At 41.2% G+C, this 13,650-nt stretch overlaps 1 protein-coding gene across 2 annotated transcripts in view; it reads left to right on the top strand.

Annotated features, from left to right (window-relative positions):
• Positions 1-2,406: 2,406 nt before the first annotated feature.
• LOC115027369 (single-stranded DNA-binding protein 3) overlaps positions 2,407-13,650 on the top strand; it is a 35,045-nt gene continuing 23,801 nt past the window's right edge. For both annotated transcript variants that reach the window (XM_029460658.1, XM_029460659.1), the window contains exons 1-3: positions 2,407-2,680; positions 9,717-9,789; positions 10,474-10,535. In XM_029460658.1, the coding sequence (XP_029316518.1) occupies positions 2,625-2,680; positions 9,717-9,789; positions 10,474-10,535 (191 nt within the window). In that variant the 5' untranslated portion in view covers positions 2,407-2,624. The remainder of the gene's footprint in view (positions 2,681-9,716; positions 9,790-10,473; positions 10,536-13,650) is intronic.

The raw sequence follows: 13,650 nt of genomic DNA on the forward strand, positions 1-13,650 counted from the left end.
AAATTTTATATAATGTAATGGACAATAAAGTTTTCTTATCTTCAAAAAAAGTACTTTGATCGACGGCGCAGAGGTGCAACATTTACTATTCCCCTGGTTAAGAGGTAGATTTTATGATCTGCCATCAATTACTATTCTATGCTCATTCGGTTTTCTGAAAACAAACATTTTATTCAGACAAAGAAGAAGAAATTTGACCATTTTCATTTCAGTGTGGATAGAGATCAAAAAGCAACACTATGATTCTTTAATGTGGACGTGGTCTGAAACACATATATTGGAAGATCAAAAAGATTACAATGTACAACAAGAGCAGTCCCTGTTCATTATGCATGAGCATGTAATTCTACAAGTATTTCTACAAACAATAGCTATAACTGGAACAAACTAAATGACGTAAAGAAGAGAACATTTCAAGGGGAGATTTTGCAGAACCATTAAATTATAGACATTTGGACTAAATTTTTATGAATAATTGGTCAAAGTCCGATATCGAGCAGTTTCTTGTGTGAGATTGAGAGTTCAAGTATTACTCAATGTATACATATTGTAAAAACAGTGTATCACTTTAAAAAATAAATCATATTATTATATATTTCAGTACATATGTGTTGCTATAGATTGCATACACTATTCACCAAGGTAAATGCTTTCCATTTATTAAGATAATGTTCCTCACTCACACTTTCTAACTGTATTATTCCACCGTTCCACACGTCTGCTCATCTGGTTTGTACTCTCTTGTTGAAAAAAACAAGCCCTAACACACACATACAGAAATGTATTCTCTGTATTTCTCTTCCTCTCTCTCTCTCTCTCTCTCTCTCTCTCTCTCTCTCTCTCTCTCTCTCTCTCTCTCTCTCTCACACACACACACATACACACTTGCGAGCGCACACAGGCACACACGCACACACTCACACAGACAGTCAGCTGTGCCCTTCCCACAGCTAGTAGCACGAAAACAGAACTCACTGCCTGTCCCTGCCTTACACACACACACTCACTCACACACACACACACACACACACACACACACACACACACACACACACACACACACACACACACACACAGACAGACACACATGTGCACACACAAACTCTGCAAATGCCCTCTACACACTCTTAAAGGGACATGACACAGACTTATACATCGCTACCAAGACCCAACAGCAAAACCGGAAACTAAATAAATACTCACAATAGCTGTAGCATACTACATAATGGTGTTGATTAAAATGTTGTGTGACTATTAGCACAACACTAGGAAACAATTTGAAGGGTAAACTACAGCAAAATGTAATTTGGAATTGTTTGGGAGTGGCTGACATATTGAGAATTAAATCATTCTGTTCTGAGGTGACAAAACAAAAGCCTACAACGTGTAAAAATGTAAGAGTTTACTACAAGTAATGTTTAACTAAAGGCGTCTTGTCTTATGCCCTCATAATTCTGTTAATCAAATGGTCAGTTTGGATGATTACAGCTTGGATTAAAAAAAGTACCGATGTACTGCATTTTGAGAGTGGCATACACAAGACCATACAAATACTGCTTTTTTGGTAAAGACAGAAACATTTGGAGCCACAAAGGAAATTGTAAAAGCTGCTAAAAATGTGGCGGCCTTAACAAAAGTTTTAAGTGATTACAATTCAATGAGGATTACCAAAAAACTGACGATTATGGACAAACAGAGAAGTATTTTTGTCCACATTGTTCAGTTTGTCTTCCAAGACTTCTTCTTCCGAGAACATTTGACATGCTTTTTTTTTTACACCAGACATCATTTAGATAGAGGCTAAGTGAAATATGTGCTTTAAACAGCTGCTCTTACATACCAGATAATAGAACTATAAATAAGATGAATAAATAATAGGTAAATAAAACGTTTCCTTAATTAGTTGGGAACCACCTTCGCCTCTGTTAGGACCTTTGGTAGTCTGTGGACCCCAATTTAGGAACCAATGGCCCATCATTGCACCAAAAAAGCAATAAAACTAGTTATGACTTTATATTTGCAGTTATATAATTAGGTAATTTAAAAACCTCAATTAGAGGTGAGCATGGACTGTCTGATGGTCAGGGGTGAAATATAATAACCTATGACATGAGTGGAGGTTCATTGCTGTACTATGGTCCTACTGTATGATACAACCAATAGGATACAAGTATACATATCATAACAGTTTCAAAATAGTAATAGCGATTAGTATTAACAATTCGGCATGATCACAAATGCAATGTGAGGCCTTAACATGAAGGCCTAAGGAAGAAAACTTGAACTTGAGCGAAGTCGACAAAAACGGAGACACTGTGGCTTTAAGAAGCCCCCACCCTCTCATAACAGGGGGGGCGTGAGCTGAATCCAGGAACAGCGATTGAAAAAAAAAAAAAAAAAGCTCCACCAGTGGACTGTTTCAAGTTCCCCCCGGCTGAAACCCTGCCTGATTTGTGGGCAATGTTGGGGATGTAGAAAAAAAAGGAAACCGGAGCAAAGAGAGCGCAAGGGAGAGATAGGGAGACAACACTAACTGGGTAGCTATGGAGATAGTAGGTTTTCCTGGTAGCTTTCTTTGACAGGTGTCGAGTGGGATAAAATAAAGTATCAGAACAGCCTCCAAGATGTACGGCAAGGGTAAAGGAGCTGTGGTCCCCTCCGATAGCCAAGCAAGAGAAAAGTAAGTAAATTATTGCACTGTCACAACAGAGATCCAGCCAAGAAGAGTGTGCTAGGTAGCTCAACTTGCTAACTGATATGAGGCAGCTCAGTCACTTCAGCAGGAGCACGCATGTTCGGCAAGCTCTTTTTGTGAACATACAAAGCTACAAAAGTGAGACTGTGATAGTTTATTCGTTGTGTTTGCTACTTTACGTGTCGTGGTGCTTCTTGCATCCTTCAACTACACAGGCATGGCTGCTAAGTTAGCCCAAGCAGCTAGCTACACTGCCAATTTCACTCTTGTCTTTCTTGTTTCTTTTCTCATTCAAAAACAAAAAGAGTTGGTGTTTTATCGACTAAAGTTGCACCACTTCTACAAGGACGGAGTGTTGCTGCACGTGTGTCCAGTAATAATGCATAAATGTGCAACCCCCCCGGGGGGGATGAATTGTATGTGAGGAGCATTGATGGGGATCCCACTTCAGTTCCATCTCTCCCCTCGCCCCAGTGTGAGGAACAATGCATTTGGAGCGACGCTGTTCATTGTAGCTAGCTGGCTTTTGTGTCGCCCCTCTGAAAGCAGCAGGTAAAAATAGAATACAGCTGTTTGGGGCTTTGTTACAAAATGGCACAGGAACGTGTTGGAGAATTGTTCCACAATGATACCATGTCTCCAAACGCGCAGGCTACATTGTATCCATGTGTGTGTGTGTTCGGTCAGCGGAGAGCCGCCGCCGCCGCCGCTACGATCTCCGTGCAAGGAGAGCTGCGCCTCATAACTTTTGTGGCCCGTACAGATTTTCTCCAGTCACCCCGAGTTGTCCAAATGCGTGTCGGAGATAAAGTTCTTGTAATTGCCGCCACCGCCTGCTGCAGCAGACCCAAACATAAGGCTTTTTCAGTGGCTGTTTTGTCAGGACGGTTTAGGTGGTGTTAGCTTGGGGAGCTGTAGCCCTCCAATCCCTTTGTCTGCACGCCACCGTCTCGATGCCTTGTTGTTCGCTCGGGATATGCATACCGCACGTTTACCAACAATTAAACAATCTGCAGAGGGTTCAAATTAATCTAACATATGTATTTAACAAACTTCTATGCATCAATTCTGAAATATAAGCCAGTATCTGCACGGAACTTCCTTTGCTGATAGTCACCGCTAACAAAGCCAACTGAGACTGTCCATGCTTTTATTCAACTTTGTTGGATGTAATTGCTTTAAAGCCATGTGTTGTGTTAATGGGTAATAATAGTTCATATTACACTACAGCTTAATAACCTAGAGGTAAATATGAGACGAGAGCCTCCCCACAGGTGAATGCTTATGGCTTTATTCCTCACAGCGGATGGGTTGAACACGAGCAAACGCTCACTTTGACTGGCTGGACCAGTCAGCATAGGAGAACTGAAGTGGGACAGAGTTGTCAGACTTATGTGTATGTGTGCGTGAAGATCAGCAGGAGCCTCATTACCTTAAGCTCGAGACTCCCTTTGCTGTGTTGTAAACCCATATTCTTTATTCTTTCTTCATGCATCGCTCTTCTAATGTCTTTCTCCATCTGCCTCCTAACTCTCACTTCCCATCTTTTGCTGGTCCTCAAAGTCCTCATCCCTCGCTTCAGTGTTGAATTATTGAGACAGACTGAAGCAGCTGCTCTCAGCTTTGCATCAGAGTTGAGACAGACGGAAGAGAAAGAAAGAGACAGAAGAGAGGGAGATATGGTGGGCAAACTCATCCATGTTTTAAGAGGGGGTTTTGTCGTGAGCCTTAGGCAGGATGTCAGGTGTGCCGGTGGTGTACATCAGGGAAGTTTCGCACTCTATGGGAGTAAGCCGTACGAGCGCACTGCTGTCCCATCTTAGAGCGTAAAGAGGGGAGGTAGGTCAGCAGGTCACCTCAAGTGGTGTGATGGTGGAAGTTAATTTAGTTTCAGCTCGAGGGAGGATGGTGAAAATGCAGAAATCATAAGTGAGTAGAGTGTGATTACAGTTGTATGATGTAAAACCTTGGTGTCATATAACCTTAATAACTAGGGAGTAATGGCTGCGGGAGCTACCGTTCAGATTTTTTACCTTGTCTTATGAATATAATTTCACATTCTGGCTGTCTAAAACAACCACTGCTTTTCTATTTTCCTCTCCATCCCGACATGACTGCTCCTCTGATCCCCTGTACCACCAACTGTTTCTTCCTCTTTAAAAATGGGGCATGCCCCCTCTTATGTTCCAGTCAAAACTCATTTTTCTCCTCCTCCTTAACTCCACTCTACTCCTACAGCTGCTCCCTCTTCTTCTCCTCCTCAAACTTCTCTTTCTTTTCTATGAGGTAGCTTTTGAGCTTTAATAATGCAGTAGGCCAGGTGCACGCACACGCAGCCCCTTTTGCAACCCACACAAAAACACACATACACACACTACCCATAAAAATTTCATTGAAGGCCTCTTGGGGGGGGGGGGGGGATCTACAGTGTGATACTTCTATCCCCATAAGACCAAGTCCTTAACTATTCCCTTCTTGTCAAACTCTTATAGGAAGCTGCACATGTGTTAAGCAAGACGGTAAACCTGCAGTGAACGGGGAGATGCATCAATATTTGAAACTCTCCCTGTGAGCCATTGCCAGTCATGTCAAAACTGTCAAAAACTATATGGATGCAGGGAATCTATATGTGTTTAAGTGTGATCAGTATACGACAATGTGCAGAGGTACTATAACGATCTGCGTGCGTGCGTGTGTGTGTGTGTGTGTTTTTGTGTGGCCCAATACGAGACTGACCTGCAAGTGGCAGTGACTTACACTCTACACCAGCGGTCACAGAGAGCTTTGTGACTTACAAATTGCTAGGAGCCTCAGAAAGTGGTCAGATTCCCGTGTGTGTGTGTGTGTGTGTGTGTGACACTGCAGTCTGAGCCTCTTAAGGGCATCGGTCATTTGTACAACAACCAATTTGTCCATCTGTCTGTGTGTCTGTCAGCCAGTATGTATTCTTGTTGTTAGAAATTCTCGTTATTGTTGTTCAGTATGGTAGATGCATTTAAAGTTGAATACTATTAATCACTCCGGGAAGTATAGACTTCTAGGCCACTTCTGCTTTGTTTGTTCATCTGGATTTCTGCCTTCTGTGCTCATGTATGTTTTCTTATCTTGGGGACTATCTGCAACAGGGGAACACCCTCAGCTATTTATTACCTTCGGAGCAGGACAGCCCGCTGTACACATACAGAGACAAATGCACTGCACAGCACGTTGAAACTACTATCACCTGTTCATAGTATAAAACTTATGTCACACTTTAATCTGTGCTCAGCATCTGGTGTGACTCGTGTCTCCAACTGTGGTTCAATATGTTGTTACAGAAAAACTATAGAATTACATTAAATATACCAAACAAAGTTTCAGTTTCTGTTTATTTTAGATGCCCTGTCTCTCTTGCACTCTTGCACTCTAACCGTTTTTCTTCATCCACTTCAACAAAGTGTTGTCCAACTTATGCTCAGCACAGGTCAGGAGGATGAGGATACTTGGTCAGATGCTGCACGTTGACCAATTCAACCACTGTGACAAGGAGTGTGCTGTATGAACACTCCTAATGACCCGCAGGATAGCTATTTAAGTGCCCATGTCGATTCATTTGGCGACCATTATATAGACATGATTGGTGTCAGAAAAACATCGATACACCTGAGTGTCATGATATTATGTTTTGTAATACTGTATCGATTTTCAAAAACAGTGTCTCAATTGTTTTGATATTGGTCAACATGCAAAGATTTGAGGCAGACAGGTGTGTTTGAACCCCCGACCAAACTATAGCCGTGTTGCTATTTATCTTAAACCGTTTGACTCTTCCACTCCAACGTATGTATACGATGGTGTGTTCTCTACGCTCTGACAGTTTTCCTAAAATATATTTAAAAAGTCTCAATATATATTGAACCGAAACTCCTGCATCATCTTGCGTATCCAATCACCAGCTTCTTGCCAGTACAAAGCCCTAGTGCCTTGGTAAGAACATGGGGGTAACGTGATGTAAACCATCTATCTAGAGTCGTGTCTGAATTGTTACAATGCACCAAATGCCATTAAAATATTAGTGCATACTCATTATTATGTGGAGTGCAGATGTCTTTGACATCCAAGCAGAACTGATCATTTGTGACACTTGAATAAGAACTTTGCTGCTTTTGGATTTATATCTTTTGCTTTTGTTAAAAAACACATTTAATCATACAATTCTTAAGGAGCATGCATTTATATCTGCCAGCTGCCACCCCTCCTCCTGGGATGATGTTTAGAAAATGTCCCCCGCCTGCGTTGTGTCTATGCGAAGGACAAGGTGTGATCATATGGCGACCATCGGCTCCGTACTACAGTTATTCTCTATTTGCCTATTCATATCTTTTACTGACTACATTTGCATTATAACAATGCATATTTTAAACATTTGCATACCATTAATAGTAAGAACTGGTCAGGCACAGATCGCATCTCCAGCATAACACACGACAGCAGTTGTTGCCATTTGTGTTGCTCCCATGTGCTCGCCTCATCTGCAGCTTGATTTCAGGCATTTAGCAGAAATAGTAACTCAATAAGTGGATTCAGACATTGAATCCTCACACGAAAATGAGCAGTGCTTTACTATCCCCCATGTAGACATTTACTTGGTGCACATTTATTTCTTTATGGTTATTTTCATAGGGACACACACTTAAGTGTTGACTATCAACTAAATAGATTAATGCCATATATTAAAGCATTTATAGCCGGAGATAATTTGCAACACTTGTTCCTAAATGGGTATTCATAAAAAACTTATGCAATGTAATAAAAGTGCATATGTAACCATAAAAAACAATAAATGTAAAACTCAAACTATATTAGAAGAATCATAACAGTATGGAGAAACGGACATCTGAGCATTATTATTCTTTAGAAACTTGGATTTAAAATGATCCTAATTATTAGGGCTGCGACTAATGATTATTTTCATTATCGATTTTCAATCTGACAATTTTTTTCTTCTTCTACAGGTTTTATCCTTTGGTCAATAAAACTAAAAAACTATATAAAAAAAAAATGAGCATCACAATATCCTGGAGCTCAAAGTGACATCATGGAACGTCTAATCCGAGCAACCGCCCAAACCCCAAAACTATATATACACGACTATTGTTTGGCAATATTAGCTTGAAAAAGTACTTAAATTATTATTTGGCGACCAAAGTTGTTGACTGATGTGACCTCAGTCGACGACTTTCAACAACGATCCAGTTTGAGTTCTGTCGTGTAGCGACGTCCTCATATTCACATCCAATCGGTCCGTCCAAAGGAGGTTTTTCCGACAGAGTGATGTATAATTCTCCACAGATGCACTCTGAGTTTGACTCTTTCACTCAACATCTTAGCAGCTTGGTGATGCAGAAAGGTATAGATACATTATGCATTGGCAAATTAAGTGCATCGATTAAAACTGAGCCTTTTTTAAAGGTTTCTTTAGAACACGGTGATAGGGAGAGCTGACCCGCTTCCTATCCGAAAATGTTATTGCCCAACAATATATCATCTTAAAGAGTCTTAAATGCATCACTGTCATCCCACCATCTAACAGTACAACGGGAAGACTGCATTAGAAAAGCGAATAGGCGGTCAGTAGTTAAAAACAAACTGAACAACAGCAGTATTATCTCAAAACCATGTTTCATTGATCAGTTCATTGACTAATAATGGGGACTATGACACTGAGCTACTGTCCTTCTCATTAGGACCTTATTGGCCTGTCAGAAGACTGTCTGCTCTGGGCACACAGGGCACTGTCATATCCACGCTGCCGGTCGATTGATGGTCCATTAACAGCCTATTAAACACGACTAAGTGAAGGCGTTAGGAGTACAATGTTGGGCCAATGGGGGTTTCCCACTCCACAGCATGGTTCTTGTGTCTGTTAATGGACCCTGGTGGATTGCTGTTATAAAGTGAGCCTGGCCTGTTATAATAGTGATTTTAAATATTCAAGGCAAGAGCTTTTGAAGTATTGTTGGAATTAGTGGGAATGCCTGTCAGGTGCGGCTGTTTCTGTCAGTATTTGGTGTGTTGAGTAAAATCGCAATATGTTTCACTCAGGTGAGCAGCTTTTGTTGTCATTTTGAAGACTTTGGATGCTTAGGCTCGGTATGATTCGCATCGGCAGAAGTGGCAAAACCATACAGCATCACAGCATCAGCGTGATGCTGTGGCCCTTTTTCCATTGCGACAACATTTCCAGCAACCCAGGAACCTTTTAAGAGGTACTCTGGAGAGTCACCGGCTTTTTAACCACAGGTACCAATAGCCAATTTTAGCTCTTGGGTCGTGGTTTCTACCCGGTTGGTGTTTGGTTGCTTTAGGAAGTAGTCGTCACTATTACGAGTGATAATATTAGCACTCGGGATGGGAAGCTCTTCAATGTCATTGATGTTTAAATGTCTCATGCAGCCGTCTTCTCTGTGTATTGAGAGAAAACAATGAGATAAAGGAAGTCAACAAGGAAGATAAACCAAACGTAACCTTTCCTTGTATTTGCTCACTCATCCTGCCTACGTTGGAGACAGACTCTTCTGCTGTTTTCAGTCATGTACCACCTCTGCATGTCTCTTTCCCAGCATCCATTCAAACATCATAGTTACACAACAGTACATTTACAACAAGCGTGACTGTTATTTCAAGCAAAACCATGAAGCTGCTTTTTGTATCCATTGTTGGTCTGTTACCATCTTCAGTTTTTCCGATTTGGTAAAGATGCAAGCACAAAAGAACTGAAATAACATTAAGCCCCTGGAATACTTCTTGACTATTATCCCAAGTGGCTTATCGTTTATGGGAATATTTGGTTGGATTGCTATTGTAGGTCTGCTTTTGGTTGTGAGTGAAGTGGGCTGCCCTTTTTATAAATGTAATCTTATAGGGATCTAACCGTAGTTGCAAAATAGGACGCATTAAGTGCAAATAGGAAGAGTCTTTGTCTTGAAAATGAAGGAGGCTGGGTTTGGTCACTAACAATTTTCTTTCTTTTGCATTTCAGGTTAGCATTATATGTGTACGAGTACCTGCTACATGTGGGAGCACAGAAGTCCGCACAGACCTTCCTGTCTGAGGTAAGATGACATGGATGACATTAACCAGTTTCTGAAGCACTGAGCCAATCATTGTTTATTCCATTTTGTGAAAAATGCGTATCTAGACAGGAGCTAAGGAGACGAGATAAAGAATGAATGATGATGTCACATTAACCTTGATGACTTATGAATATAAATCAGCCTTCCTCAGAAGTAAAGCTGTACATGCTATGACCCAGCTAAAGTGGATGTTTACAACAGCTTGTATTGTCAGTGCAAACATGCTAAACACAATTACAGTGCGTGAGCTGTTGCATACATTTTTCAAGAGGAAAGCCTATAGAGTTACACCAGATCATGCTTCCTGCCTGCCATGGTGGATCTTAGTGTAAAAACAACTGATGTAATGTCTCTGGACATTGTAGTCATTGTACTGGTTGTATACAGTTCCTCCTAACAGCCCTTTTGGGTGCTGACAGGCTAACAGTGAGATGAGTACATGACTTCCCTCGATCCAAAACATATTTCATATGTAAAAAGGGAAACGGGACAGAGATATAACAGAAGGAAGATGGAGATCGATACAGCCAGAAAGATGCCTATCTTCACGTCTGAAGCCATTGACAGCTTGAGACTGACTGATTATATGTTCTTAACCCCTAGACCTGCAGTCATAATCCTCTCTCTAGTGGCCACAAGTGACTCTTCTCTCCTCTCCTCCAGATTCGATGGGAGAAGAATATTACATTAGGGGAGCCTCCTGGATTCCTCCATTCGTGGTGGTGGTGAGTTTCAGTTTTCTTTTCTTTTTTCCCATGTTTGTTTTGTTTTACATTAAGCCTAACCATGTTATTTGCTTGGATGTGAAAGCAGTTTTTACAGTACACGTCTTAAGCTGCGTATCCTCCCTCGCCACTCATTGATATGGCGTCCATCCAGACTAGGGCTAGATACCGTTTAAAAAGATTACAATAACAATAGCAATACCAGTACCCTTGGAGTGATGTCAGTGTTTCCCCTACCATTGTCTTGGAGGGGCGCTGTGCCCCCCCCCCCCCCATCGGAACCCCGCGCCCCCCTGAAATTCAAGGGGTTTTTCTTTTTTTCTTCTTTTTTTTCTAGATTTATATCCACAACTCACTTTTCACATTGAACAGGTGCTCTTCTATTAAATATAGTAAACACTTCTGTTATTTATCTAATTTATGTGCACGTTTCAGTGTTTACAGCGTTGCTTTGCACATTCACTCTTCCGCTGTTTTGCGAAGGGAGGGACTTTGCTCCCGACACACACACACACAGTCAGAGACAGAGCGGAGGAAAGGAGAGGAGGGAACTACAAATAAAACCTCGCCTCGCGCACCCCCCCTCCCCATGTCGCACGGACCAGCGCCCCCCAAGGAAGTAAACCTAGGGAAAACACTAGATGTTGATGCCAATGGAGTACTTCATTTGATACCTTTTTCCCCTCCCTACTTCATCCGACACCCATCATGTGAATTGAACCATTCTGTTGCGTAAAATGCCACCATGACTCCTCCACATCCAAAAAGGTTTATACAAATACTTAAACTTATACTTACACAAAACTTATACTTCCACAAAACTGTACAATAAAGTATTAACTGCCAACTCTTTGAAATGCGCCGCACCATAGACTATATGGCTCTATACCATACAAATAGTCATGTTTTCTTCGATCTGTGTATTAAAAAACAAAGGTTTGAATGCATGTATCCTTTGACTGGAGAAGTTTCAATACTACTTGGCACTGGGTTATTTCCGATGTACCTTTTTTTTTTTCTTAAAGTATGGTGTACCGATAAAAGCCCTAATCCCGACCCTACATCCTTCATTACTGTCACATGCACAAACGGCAGCTTTACTTGAGCTTCCCTGGTCTGAAGGCTCACGGAAGAGCCATAATTAAAATGTGAATATATTAAACTCATATTTTATATAAACATACAGATATTCATATTTTAAAGATGACCCAATTTTGATTTAATTGATGGTACTTGTCCTCGGTCATGATTTAAAAATGACTTCCAGAGGTGGGAGGTGGAGCAGAGTCTCAGCCTTGGGGTTGACCAGACTCACCGAGGGCGTGACCCGTCTTCTCCCCTCTCCCCTCCTCCAGTTCTCCATCCTTCACCCCCGTTACTGAAACAATAGATCCAGATGGTTAGGGAATGGACTCCCCCCCCCCCCCCCCCCCCCTCTATACTCCCCTCCCCCTCCTCACCCTCTCGTCACCCTTTGTGTACCCCCCACCTCCCACTTTTCTCCTTTGTTCATGCGGGAGAGGGATTCTTAGCAGATTAACCCGTTGCATTCCATCTTCCTTTGTGTCACCTCTCCCTCCGCTGTCTTCACCCTCCCCTCCTGTCATTTCTGCCCCTGGCTAAGATTTGACCCTTCGTGTCATCACCTCAAGCACCGATCAGCAGTTTCACTTGTTTTTGACTTTGCTGGTTTTTACAGACACTACAAAATAGGTTTTACTGTAAAAACCCACGTTTACATGCAGCTGGTCAGTAATGTCTCCCCTCTTTACTACAACATGTTTAAACCCAGACACACTCATTTTAAGTGTATTAGCTTTATATGATGTGGCTTCCACTGAATGATAAGACTGGGGATATATTAAAATGTACAATGTAAAAATGCCGAGATATTAGCACAGGTGTATTTATGTGTGTGTGTGTGTGTGTGTGTGTGTGTGTGTGGCGTTGTGTGCTTCTCCCCCTTAATTCCCCTTAAAAACATGTCACCCAGTGCAACAGTGTGTTTTCGGACAACAATAGAGGTCTGTGTGGCGCAGATCAATAGGAGCTTTAGCTACACAGACAGTACTTGTTAGTAGGATCAATTATTAGTTTTGGTCTTTTCAGCGGATTTGTTGACCATAAGATGATAAAGATTATCACCAGTGTCACTCTTTTCTAAAACATTATCATGGAAAATACCAAATGGTGATTTGTTTATAATTTATTTGAGTCTTTTTTAACTTGCTCTTTCCTCGGGAAGATCAAAGCACAGCTACACAAACGGTGCCAATACAGTCACCGTGTTACTGAAGGACACTGCACATAAATTAGCACTGTGCATATTACAAAGGAACAAATATTTAAGAACCTGTGGATGTAGAATTACTGACTATATATACTCTTAAATGGTCTTTTGAAAAGTACAGTATCTAGTGTAACTTTTCACCTCAGGGGGGTGGTTCTGCTGAGTCAGAAGAATGAACGTCAGGCTTTTAAAGCACCATCAGCAATGTGAGACCAAGGACATGTTTTAATAAAAAGAAAATGAAGGAATAGAATAATAAGTTGAAAGCATGCAAACCTGGATGAATCTTAAGAACAAATGTGTTCTCTTGTTTATTTAAGGTCTGAAATCTAGACGTAGGTTATTATTCTTTGCACATATGCAAAATATAATAAATAAAGCATCAAATATTGTTGTCTTTTATCTTTGTGCAAACCAGTTTGCTCTTCTCTTCCTCTCCGTGTGTAGGCTTATAGTGAACAGGAGATGATTGTCTTGACTAGTAGCCTCTAAAGCAGGGGCGTTAAACATGCGGCCCGGGGGCCAAAACCGGCCCGCAAGAGGGTCCAATCCGGCCCGCGGGATGAGTTTGCAAAGTGTAAAAATGAGTTGATTTGATCATAAAGTAAAATGCTTTATTGTTCAGTTCCAGATACCTGTGACGAAATGTGTTGTGCCTTTTGTAGATGCACTGTGATCTGTAAGTTGTAATGCACATGTGTAAATGATAAATGAGGCTTAATATTGTTATAATTGCAACTTTCTTTCTTAAGAAATTTCAGGTTGTTCATAATGTTTTGTAAAAAGATCAAATTTGAACATTTTCAGAATGTACTTGTACTTTCT

Source organism: Cottoperca gobio, chromosome 22, assembly GCF_900634415.1.
Source record: "Cottoperca gobio chromosome 22, fCotGob3.1, whole genome shotgun sequence".
NCBI classification, from domain to species: Eukaryota; Metazoa; Chordata; class Actinopteri; order Perciformes; family Bovichtidae; genus Cottoperca; species Cottoperca gobio.